The 12,716-nt window shown below is 38.0% G+C and overlaps 1 protein-coding gene across 2 annotated transcripts in view; it reads right to left on the minus strand.

Moving 5' to 3' along the window:
* The window catches only part of CDK8 (cyclin dependent kinase 8), an 84,427-nt gene that overhangs the window by 22,365 nt on the left and 49,346 nt on the right, over window positions 1-12,716 (minus strand). For both annotated transcript variants that reach the window (XM_074146200.1, XM_074146192.1), the window contains exon 5: window positions 1,693-1,750. In XM_074146200.1, the coding sequence (XP_074002301.1) occupies window positions 1,693-1,750 (58 nt within the window). The remainder of the gene's footprint in view (window positions 1-1,692; window positions 1,751-12,716) is intronic.

A 12,716-nucleotide genomic window follows, 5' to 3' on the forward strand; every position in this document is an offset into this window, starting at 1 on the left:
TATGAAAAATAAGGAAAATTGTTGGCAGAAAGTGAATTTATGACTCAAAATGACACAAAAAGCCTATAAAAATTATTTTAAGTTAAATACCAGTTATGTATTTTTTAGAAAAATTAGTTACACTGGAAAAGTGGAAGCCCTTGGTATGGGTATAACTTCTGCATTCTTTTCCTACTGTGGTAATATCTTAAGAAAATAAGAAAAAAATACCTACATTTTGATAACACGCTTAGAAATCCAGGGTCCCCCTCCCTCTTCCCCCACTGGGAATGGATGGCTCAGAGGACTGGTGGTCCAATACAGAATCTTTCACCTGTCCATTAACAGTCTGACTAAATTTAGTTGCGCTTTAAATTTATTCCCAAATTAATTCAATACTATCATTTAAGAAATAAATGGGTGGTCTATGTGCAATTACTAGCAAGTAGTTGTGTACAGCAAATATCACCACCACAGTTGAACGTGAACGTGCCCAGAGGATGACCTATGATCTCAGTTTTGGAAGCAACCGCTCCATGAAGAATAAGGTAATAGGAAGAAATTTTCCCTTCCGCTGCCCATGCGGTACCTGTTGTGTACGGAGAAGACCTCAATCTCTACTGTCAACTTTAAACCTCGGAAGGGCATTAAAAGCTTTCAGGGTAGGATCTACAGAAGCGTTCAGTCCTGGCCCGTCTGCTCCTTGGATTTCAAAAGGGCGAGGGAAGGACTAGAGCAGCACTGAACACTCCGAGAAAATCCTACCCCGAATCATTATACTAGTGATTAACCATATAGCTCAGATAAACAAACCAGTAAGAGTATAGAGCAACAATGCAGAAGAATAATCTCATAAAGAAAACAGAAGGAAGTGAAAAAGATGAACTACGGGGCTGCATTACCATAGCAAATATGAGCAGGCTGTGCATTAGCAATCTGCTATCAAAAGCACTGCCATGCTAATGCACAGCGTGGTATAGCTTATTACTGTTAGACTACAGTTAATTTTTATTTATTTATTTAATTTAAAACAACTGGAGGTCTACAAACTATCCTCGCACTGTGAGCAGTAATTCCCACCAGAAAAATGTTACAATAATTGGGAAAGCGTTGGGTCCTTCCTACACTGATACATCCCAGTTTGAGCATTTAGCAGTAGTTCTCACTAAGCATTTTGGCTGGATTACTGTGTTTTCTGGACTTTAAGATCCCTTGCCTTTATCTCCAAGGGACTTATCTACCCTTTCAAGAACATTTTGTAGTCTAAATGCCACCTTTGATTCCATCATAAAATTTAAGGTTTGTAGTAATGAATAGTTCCCTATTTAGATTTTATAAGCAGCAGCAAGATAATGTCATGGCATTACAGGGGTAAATGGAGGAAATTTTAAAATCCCATTTCTTTCTCCTCCTTTCCCCTAGCTAGCTCTCGTCTTAATCCCCACAATCAAAATCCCCCCACCCCACACAAACACCCACTTAAACAAAATGTAATGACATTTTCCACTTTTCATTGATGAGGCTACAGCATTTCATCGTCAGAACTGGTGCATGGGGCTAATATCAAGAAGCCAGTCACTCAGAAAACAGCATTTAGGCAATGTGCCCAGGCACGTACTAGTATTACAATGACTACTTTAGGTGGTACAACTGCACCTTCAGAACATTCTAACTTAAATGCTACACTGGGACTTATCAAAGATATAAACATACCAATTTTTACTCTTCCTCGCTCAGGACCTTCACCCATAACTAAAATATTAGCAGGTTTCTGTGGAAAAAAAAATAAATATACAATACATATACCACGATAAACCTAAACATTAGTCTCTGAAAAGTTAGTTAAGCTTTGTTTTGCCAGTTTTAAACCAAATTTGTTTCGATAAAAATGACAAGTTTTACTGTCACGGTAAAGCTGTGCAAGGACCCAGACACAGGCTCTCCCTCACTGCATCTTCCTCAAGTTTCTTTTCGGCGCTTCTGTGCTCTGGCACCGTGTCCCCTGACTGACACCCTGGTGTCTGTCCTCAACCCACAGGAGCTGGCAGTCGCCGAGCCACCAAGATTTCTACCAAAATTGCCCTAGATCCTTTTGGCGGGAGGCAGTCCCATTGCTGCCCACCACCCCACACCCCCAGCACAGGGATGGGATGCCAGCTCTACAACATGTTTTGCCCGGGGTCATTAAGCACATTTGCAGACACATTTTACATCAAAAAAAATACCCGAGTGAGATGCAGATTAAACATTACCACACCACTTTATACTGGAGAGAAAAAAAAAAAAATCTAAATTATTTCTATTTACAAGTGTATACCAATTCAGACAGCTACAAAACTGGAAATCGTTGCCTTTACATTATTTTTCTCTCCATCTTCCCTTTCTTTTACTAGGGAGGCAAGTTAAAGAATTGAGCTAGAGTTCAGCTGGTTAAAACAATACTAACACTTCATATAAATCAAACCTGTAGTGCTTATTTTGAGGGAAAGTCAGGAAATTCATAACTAAAGCTGAAAATTTATGCTAGACTTGTTTTGAAACGGAGTGATTTAGATACCCACTCATACAGTAAATCCTGGACAAAACAGGGGCTCTTATTCAATTGTGAACTGTAAGAATTATAATAAGGCTGAGTTACAGCTCTTGCTCTGATTTCCCAGTTTAAACTGATCTGAAGAAAAAAGTACCCTAACAAGATAGTTTAGGCTACCTAAAAGGTAATATAATAAATCCTAATATCTTAGTGTGATTTACCAAACACATATTTTGGGAAACTATCAAGTCTTCCTGAATCTATCAGGCTCTGGTGTAAAGACATTCAAAGAGACAAAAGACCACAATTTGATATCAATCTAGTAGTAATTCACAGTGTGTAAAACAAGGTGTGAAAAATTAATAATCCAGCAAAAAAAAAAAAAAACTTCCTTGAGAAACTTATTTACTACCGCTTATGAAAGGTTGCAACATGGATCTCTGAAACTGTACAGTCCATGTATGAAATATGTAAAAGGAATTTGAGGTGTTGCATCTCTTTTCTGAGAGCAGGTTAAAGACAGAAGAAAATGTCATAGCTTGACCGTGATCAAAGAGGTCAGGTATATCCCATTATCTTTCCAACAGCAATAACAACAGACCCAACTTGTGCCGCATTAGCTCAGTGATATGCAGAAGAACTCGTGTCCCACACCACCACCACCCCTTTTTGTTTTCTTGAATAAAGGCATACACTTCAGGTAAGTGTTGCTTCAATATAAAAAAAAATAAAAAATAAAAAATGCAGTATGTGGGCACCCTGCTCACAAAGCATTCAATTTTGACTGTTTCTATAAAAGTCCTAGAAATAAACAAGCAGCATAAGTCTTCAAATTCAGAGTTTATGTTGAAGTTTAAAGCAATTCAGTCTGCTAGGCAAGAACACATTTCACCACACAAACCATTCTATTGTTACACTGTGACTCAACGAGAAAATACAGATATCTTTTAAAAAAGCTGCTTCAATATATCTGGGAGGTTAATAAACTACATGCCTAATTAATATTTTTTTGAGTTAACGAAACATTACACAGGCACTGAAATTTTTCAGATAACTAATACATTGACCTAAAATATAATTTCTCCCCCTGCATTTTCACAGGTTGATAATACTCTACAAAAACGCTTGTAACATCCTCATGATATTTTTACCTTAAAACATTTTACTGTTTGGATTTCGATAGGGACAAGGAGCCACATTCACACAAAGACTCCATTATGCCAGATGATTAATCAACACAGAGCTGAGTAACAATTCCTGCCCCAAAGATCTTCTACCTTAAGTTCAAGGTAGGTACAGATGAGAAGAGAAAGCACAAATAGATGAGACAGTAACTGGTTTGCAAAATAAGTAGCTGCAGCTTGATTCACGCTCAGATATTTTTTTACTCTCAGGATTTAGAGAAAATCTTTAAAAATACAGACAATTTAAAATTCTGTGTAGAAGGCTTCTAAAGCCACAAATTAAAAAAAACAAAACACCTCAGCGGATCTGGAATAACCATTCACAGCAGTTCACCTCTTTCTCGACTCAAAGGCCCTTCACTGAAACAGCTCTGCTTGAAACAGAAGATTCTTACTACAGGCAAAAATATTTATATTGTCACATCACTGTAAAGAGATACAACAACACAGTCAAAGATTAAAAAATAAAATTTTAAATCAGAGGTGCTAGTCTGAAGGTTCCCAATCCTAAAATCATTGCATTAGTAGCTTAGAATAACATGTTTAGTTGAAAGAATTTTCCAAACAAGACCATAGGTATTTAAATTCAATAGGGTAATATCTACCAGAAAGCAGTATAGGGACAGTATTGATGTTCCTAAAACATAAGCATTTTAAGAACACCCTGAAAAACATTCAAGTCCACTAACAAAAGTCAAAACATGGATAAGAGATTCTTGCTAGCCATCTTTGACTTAAGTCCGCCATCTGGAGAAAAAAACAACTCCCCAGATCTGTCTCTTTCGGCAACTCATTACATATTAGACATTTATTTGCAAAGAAAAATAAGCAGTCATTAGAAACAGAAGGGAGAAATCTGGACAAACTTCAGTTTAATTTGTTAAATTTCAGTTTAATTTTAATTATCCAGAGAAAATGAAAGTTCAAAGTGGTTATTCAAATCACTTGGGCTGAGCAAGTGAAGAAAAATCTTTCAGCAATTTTTATATTGTTCTGAAAACACATTACTTAAAACCAGCTTTTTTAATGTAACTACAAATGATCAACTTTTTTGAAGTGTCTCATTTTTGTTCTAATACAGGCATATTTACTCTTACTTTCAAGTAAAACAATTTGCTCATGTGAGACAAATGCAAATGAGAGAGCTGTTATGATCCTAAACTGAATGTGAAGAGCCGTGCAGCGATGTACAGCTGAGTACTCGAGACCAACAAAACAACGTTCTGACAATCCCACAGAACAAAATTTAAGAACAATCACCACCACCACCCCCCGACAGCCCACCTCAGCAGCAGGGGAATAACCCATTCTCATGGATGAATGGCGTTGGCAACCATGGCACAGCACTAGATCTTATCTCGTCCTAGATCTGGCCTTGTCGGACTCCTTGTATGATTTCTAGACAAATGCTAATCTTGTGCGTTTAATTACTATTATTACTGAAGACAGAACAAAGATCCTCACTGAAATATTTTTAGGTACTTCTAATTTTATCATTATTTGCAAAGTGCAAACAGAAATCCTAAGGAGGCGGCTAATTTCAAATAAAAGGAGCTAAAAAAACCAGAGGCTATATCAACAGGTTCATAGATTTACGAAGAACTTCAGGAAGTCACCTTCTTCCATCCACCTGACCTAACACAATATAGCACTCTCTGTTCACCCCAATCCTAAAGTCTCTGATGATGAAGGCTGCACAACTCCCAAGCAATCTATTCTCTTCCTCTCTTCTCTATTGCAGGGCTTTTCCTTTGCTTCTAACACAACATGTGAGGTTACTCTCATTGCCTCCGATACATCAACAGAAAGATTAAACACCCGCTTCTTAACTGCAAGGACTTCTTACACTTCTGAAGATCTGCATCTCTTTTCAGTCCTTTCACCCAGATTAAAAGAACACTCTCTGGCTTGGTGTTTCCTAGTAGGTAATTTTTTCTGGATGTATGATCATTCTTCTTGCTTTCCTCTAGCTGTTCTGCCTTGGGCCACCTATTTGAACTCAAGTGCTCCAAATTACATACACACTGCTCCTGCGGAGGCTTCTCTAACGCTAAATACAGGGGAGGGATCATTTCACACGCCTTGCACAGCATCTTCCACTTTGTACAATCCCAGTATGGTATCTGGATTTGCCTCGCTGTGTAAGGCTACTGGTTCATGTCAAGGTTATGAGCCATGCTTTCATCACGTCTTTCCTACAGGACAGCTACTTATTTTTTTCCATCTTTCTTCATCTTTTTTTTTTTTTTTTAATCATTGTTCCATTTGAACAAACATTGCAGTCACATACCGCTGCTTAACATACACTGAAAATGTTTGTGTTAAATCAGAGGGGAAACTCAGACTTTAGAATTTATTTGGTTTTCTATTTTGAAGATAAAAAAATGCAAACAACATAGATTGGTATAATTTTTATGTCTTGATGAGATGTGATCATATCAAAAAAAGACAGCATTCCTGTTGCTCACAGCAAATTATTCATAGGAGCAGGAGATGATTACTTATTCTATGTCCGCATAATAGATGTCTAGAAATCAGAGGACATTTTTTCATGCTCCAGGAAAGGCATTCTGCTGGAATGCCTTCCACTAAGTTTTACTCACCAAAGTAGTACGGAAAAAAACTGGCATTTTTTGAGAGCTTAGCCTTTGCCATCTTTCATACAAATTACTTCTAGCATCAAACCAAGTCTGTAGAAACTACTACTCCACATAGTTTTTGCTATGAGGCTGTTCCTGAACTTGGAAGTTTTCAAAGGTTGGTTTTAAACATACCTATCAATAAGTAGCAAAAGTTCCTTTGAATTATGTATGATATTATAATGTAGATGCTACCTTCCCCCCCCCCTTATTAACTGTTTGCAGTAGTCCCATGTATATTTATGAACAGACTCACGTTCTTTATACCTCCATTTTAACAGAATCATAGATTGGTTAAAGTTGGAAGGGACCTTCAAGATCATCGAGTTCCAACCCCCCTGCCATGGGCAGAGACACCCCCCACTGGACCAGGTTGCTCAAAGCCCCATCCAGCCTGGCCTTGAACACTTCCAGGGATGAGGCATCCACAACTTCCCTGGGCAACCTGTTCCAGTGTCTCACCACCCTCACACTAAAGGATTTCTTCCTAATATCTAATCTAGATCCACCCTCTTTCAGTTTAAAGCCATTATCCCTCGTCCTATCACTACATTCCCTGATAAAAAGTCCCTTCCCATCTTTCCTGTAGGCCCCCTTTAGGTACTGAAAGGCCATTATAAGGTCTCCCCGGAGCCTTCTCTTCTCCAGGCTGAACAACCCCAGCTCTCTCAGCCTGTTTTCACAGGAGAGGTGCTCCACCCCTCTGATCATTTCTGTGGCTCTCCACTGGACCCATTCCAACAGGTCCATGTCCTTCCTGTGTTGAGAACTCCAAAGCTGGGCACAGTGCTCCAGGTGGCGTCTCACCAGAGCAGAGGGGCAGAATCATCTCCCTCGACCTGCTGGCCACGCTTCTTTTGATGCAACCCAGGATGTGGTTGGCTTTCTGGGCTGCCAGTGCACATTGTTGGCTCATGTTGACCTTCTCATCCACCAACACCCCCAAGTCCTTCTCCTCAGGGCTGCTCTCCAGCCATTCTCCACCCAGCTTGTACTTGTGCTTGGGATTGCCACAACCCACATGCGGTACTCTGCACCTTTTAATAAGGTTTTAGTATCATCCTAACCAATTTCCATTTGGATAATCCCATACTTAAGAGTTTGGCTACTAAAACATTACTCAGTAAAGGGTTTACAGTAATGGGGTGAATCACACCAGTGACTTTTGTTAACCCCTAATTTGTGCATCATTAATGGCTGTGCCACCAATTTTCAGAATTAGCCATCCTACCCATTTCTACCTGTGATGAGACAAGATAATTGAAAAAAGTTTAACACTGGTTTTCATTAAAACCAATTCATTTTTAAAAGAGTAGTTTAAGAGAACAATACTAAGCAAAGTGCTTTTGCCCCTAAATTATTTTGCTTTTGCAATCATGGCCTCAGTAATGATTCTATTAAGATTTAGAACGAATGACTTTTTAATATTTTAGACTTCAAAGTATTATATTAAACAATATAGGAACAGATTCAAATGCACAACCCTGCAATTATATAAAAAAATACAACTTCTCTAAGCATGAAACACAAGTTAAAAAGGTCTTGCTGTGAAGTTTGTCATACAATGGCATGGGGAAAAAAGAAATCAGAAAGGTCTTGGAAGACAACTGCAAGGTTTTACCAAGTTGTAGCCTGCTTGCAAGAGCACTTTTGTGATATAGTGGTAGAAATTTTTTGCTGTGGTTTATCGCTTCCCAGTTACATCCTCTGACAAGAAAAACTGCAGCAAAAACCTAGTTTCGGGTAGCCTTGCAAAATTCACACCCCATCTCAAGGTCTATGAACTGCAAAACATTTATGCTTCTTAAGGTACATCCACCTTAACAACCTTGTTGATCTTCAAGTAATGGTAACATAAACCAAAGCATTTCCTTATTATCAAGGTGAGATGTTCCCCTACTGCATTCTTAGGGATTGGAACTGACTTTTTTTTGAACACTTTTTGGTTAAAGAAAATAATTCCATTCTCTTTCCACTTTGAATAAAAATGACAACTTCAATGCTAAATAGCACTTTAGCACAATGAAAGTGTCAATACAACCATATTCAAAATGATAATATCAGCATTTTTCTGAAGTTAATTTATTTCCTTGAATTCAAGGATATGCATTCATAATTAAGATAACTTCAGTTGCATTTACTGATTTGGGGCTTTAAAATAAATTATTATGAAAAGACCACCACAAACAATAGCTCCACAGAACTGAACATGTATTAAATCTAAACATTAAAGTCTTCTTTTTAATTAAAAAACAAATGAATTGTGAAAAGCACTGGAAAATTAAGAAAAACTAATTTAATACTTCCTGTTAATTATCTTCTTATAAAAAACATCTCAGAGTTGTTTAAAAAAAAACAATAAATCAAGCATCTAAATAAAATTCTCATTAAAAACAGGAACTGTTAAAATTACCAGTAACAACTAAACAAAAATAAAACCCTAAATTATCAAAGCACACATGCTCAAAATTTTCAAAAGTACAGAGAGTATTTGGATAGGATAGAAGACAGAGGGACATCGTATCTATGCCAGGGAGGCCTTCTGCTAGTTACCATCACCATATTTTATCTCTGTTTCAGCCTGATGAAAGCTGTTGGCCTTACTATTACATTTTTATGCACTGAACACACTCCAAGAATTTCTTTCCATTGCTGTCACTCAATTACTGCCAACTTGGGGCAACATAACTTTTTAAAGCCTGCGCAAAGCCTAATAGACAGGCTTTTCTATCACTTTCATTGGAACTGAATTGAAAGTGAAATTAAAAAAACTAATTACACTTTCCAAGCCAACCCTCCCACTCCCTAAAAATGTACATCAGAAAAAGCTGCAAGGCGTGACTTTCTGTACTAAGCCTCCAAAGAAGGAAAGGTGGATATCATAGGCAAAACCATTATTAGATTGGGGAAATCTAACATGTCAAGTATCATTAATACATCATTCAAAAGTGTAATAACAAACTTAATAAATTAAAACAAATAGTCTTGCAGAAATTTATTTCCTGTGTGTTTTACTACACAAGTGATTACTGCATCCATAGGTCAGGATGACTCTGGATGCTGTGGACACATCAGAGCAGGACCAAATGCAGGAGGAGAGAGAGCATGCACTGAAACTGAATTATTCCAGATATAATTCCATCTCCTTTTTCAATTCAGAGTTCTGCCTCACAAGTAAGGATTTTGAATGGGTAATAAAACCATCAAGTGCCATTTTTGCTCACTCATTTCGCTGGAGCAGCTTCCACTGGTAACCTCATACTTTCTAATATTTTCACACAACGGAAGAAAACTGCCTTATTTACTCTTTGGTTTGCATGCAGTTGTGGTAGCCCACGGCACCTTCCTTAACAGCCCTATTTTATTTTTGGTTTTCATTTAATTAGTACTCTCATCACTTCCATATCACCCTACCTGTATTGACTAACGCATAGCTCCCCCTGTTCTGAAGAAAAAAAAAAAAAAGTGTATTACTATGCACTTTCCAGTGGTTGTCTAGGCTTTGTTCGTGCTTACTCGTTAAAGCATCTTTGTGCACAGAACAAACACAGTATTTCAAACAACACCCCAAAGATTATGTTTTGTGCCACTCGTGTTCTGAGCAAGTCAGGTGAAGTTGGGAGTTCATACAGAGCAAGTTTTTATATGCAATAAGCATGCCCTGTTTATAAAGTGAATTTTTCAGAGTACTTTGAAACTGCTCAGATTTAATCAAAGGAATATTTTCTTACTATCTTTTCAACTTTTCCTCCATATTATGAGTATAGATCATTCGCATAGATCATTGCATTTTCTTTCGACAGCAGGATGCAGACAAAATTATTACAGCTATTTCCTGTATTTTGAACAACTTATATTCCTATCTTCCACAGCATTTTACACAGTGATAACTTTGCCACAGCCTTAAAGTAGTTAGTATTAAAAAAACCCAACAGAACTAAACCAGCAAACTGCACTTAAGTGTTTCTAAAAAATCATACTCTAGGGTTTTTTCTAAATCCTACTGCAGGGTTTTTATTGACTAAGCTTACTTCAAAGGCAAGTTTGTGATCAAATAGCTTCCGGCCCTCTCATGTCAGAACCAAAAACTATGTTGATACTTTTTCCATCTAGCTAGTACAGCTCTTTACCTTTATTAGAGGAATTAGAACTGAAGTTTCTAGAATGCCTTTCCTCTGTAGAAGTCTTACCTCTATTTGTATTTATATAGAATCATAGAATTGTCTAGGTTGGAAGGGACCTTTAAGATCATCTAGTCCAATTATCAACCTAACTCTCATAAAAACCATCACTAAACCATGTCTCTAAGCGCTACGTCCACCCGTCCTTTGAATAGTGCCTCAACCACTTCCCTGGGCAGCCCATTCCAATGCTCAATAATCCTTTCAGCATAAAAATTTTTCCTAATATCCAGTCTGAACCTCCCCTGGCGCAACTTGAGGCCATTTCCTCTTGTCCTATCGCCTGTGACTTGGGAGAAGAGACCGACCCCCGCCTCTCTACAACCTCCTTTCAGGTAGTTGTAGAGAACGACAAGGTTTCCCCTCAGCCTCCCTTTCTTTAGGCTGAACAACCCCAAATGTCTGGATATGAGAGTTATCTCAGCTGGTTTCCCTACAGCTACTGCGTGGCAATGCACTGAGATGACTGAGCAAGCCTTCAAACAGCGAAGGCTTACTTACATTACTCTCCTTCCAGCACCATAATCAGGTATCTGGCCGTCTTGGAAAGCCAGCACATTAAAAACCAGACTAATAACAAGAGAACAAGTTTAAAGTCTCAGAGAAGAAACAAATCTAGTATAGTCTGCCCTCAGTTAATGTATTTGCATCCCCAAAGTTTCATGTAATTCGGGCAGGACTTTTGCTATTAAAAACAGTACAACCAGATTCAAACTACTTTTAAAAGTCCTTATATATATACACAGATACAAAAACACCTTTCCTTCTCTGGAGACATTCAAAACCCGCCTGGACGAATTCCTGTGCAACCTGCTCCAGGTGGACCTGCTCTGGTAGGGGGGTTGGACTAGATGATCTCCAGAGGTCCCTTCCAACCCCATGTGATTCTGTGATCTATATATCAGGTATCTATATATGAATGATATTCCTCAATATATTAGTTACATTACACCCATATAATTCTCATTTTTTATTGTGGAACATGCAACACCAGTTGCAGTTTTTCAGCTGTTTTTCCTACAGATTGTAGTAGCAATGCTATCATTTCTCCTATCTCAAACTCTAAAGCACCACCCTGTTTTCAGTTTAGAAGTCATGATGCAATATGTGGACAGATGGGTTTCTGGTGCTGTTATTAAATGTATGTTCAATCAAACAAGGACAAACTTCTCAAAAGCTACTACACTGACATAAATTCTTGAAGAAAGGCACTGAAAAGGCCTGCCTTGATTTGACAGGGGAAGAAGTAGAGAGAAAACAAAAGCAGTAGTCTTCACAACAGCATTTATAGCCATATGAAGAAAAACTATGATTTACTTTCAGGCTGTAGTTTGCAGTTCCCCTTACGCAAGGGCTCTTCACTACCTGTTAACTGGGCTGAGATCACAGGTTAAAAATTATTTGATTTACAATGATGCAGAAATGTCACGAAAAAATACTCTGCTTCTACTGTTGCTCGTGTCTGACAGTTCTGCAGCAGGTAAGTGAAAAACCTCTCACTAAAATATTAATAATCAAGTAACATAACTCTGTGCTGTCCCTAAGACATCTGGTGGTTAAATAAGCAGCCTTACTTTTTCCGTTTCTTTTTTGCATCTTGTACTTCTTCAATATAGAAGTTTCCACTGAGTACAGAACTCCAAATTCGCAGCTTTACCCGCATTTCCTCCAGCCAGTAACAGTCCAAGAGTAAGCCTGTCTAGGTCTGGCCCCATTATTGGCTAGGTAAATTAGCAAAGTTCTTCTAATATATACATTGCTCCACCTGCATCTTCCATTTAAACTTCAGACAAAGACTGTGTTTACTGTAGTTTCAGAACAAGATATGTTCATGAATAGAGCAAAAAAGTGTTTCCAGTATCACCATCAGTTGTAAATGACAAGGTTGTGGGACTCAGCCTTTATCACTGCAGAGGATTAATTATTTTAAGAATTATTTATGGAAAAGAACTACTCAGCTAAGAAGCAAGGAAGTTATTGATAAACTAAATTTAGGATCCAACAAACAAAACAGAAGTCGGTACATCAGACAAACCGATATAGTCAGGCCCTTTGGAAACACCTGCAGAAGATAATGAAAGGCTAAAAAGCATTACTCATCTTTATGATACTCAGAGAAGGTTGGACTTGACCATCAAACAAATGAGGCTTTGAATAAAAGCAGAAGTCTAAGAAATGGATTTGGAAAATGTTCTTGAAA

Source organism: Numenius arquata, chromosome 1 (assembly GCF_964106895.1).
Source record: "Numenius arquata chromosome 1, bNumArq3.hap1.1, whole genome shotgun sequence".
NCBI lineage: Eukaryota > Metazoa > Chordata > Aves > Charadriiformes > Scolopacidae > Numenius > Numenius arquata.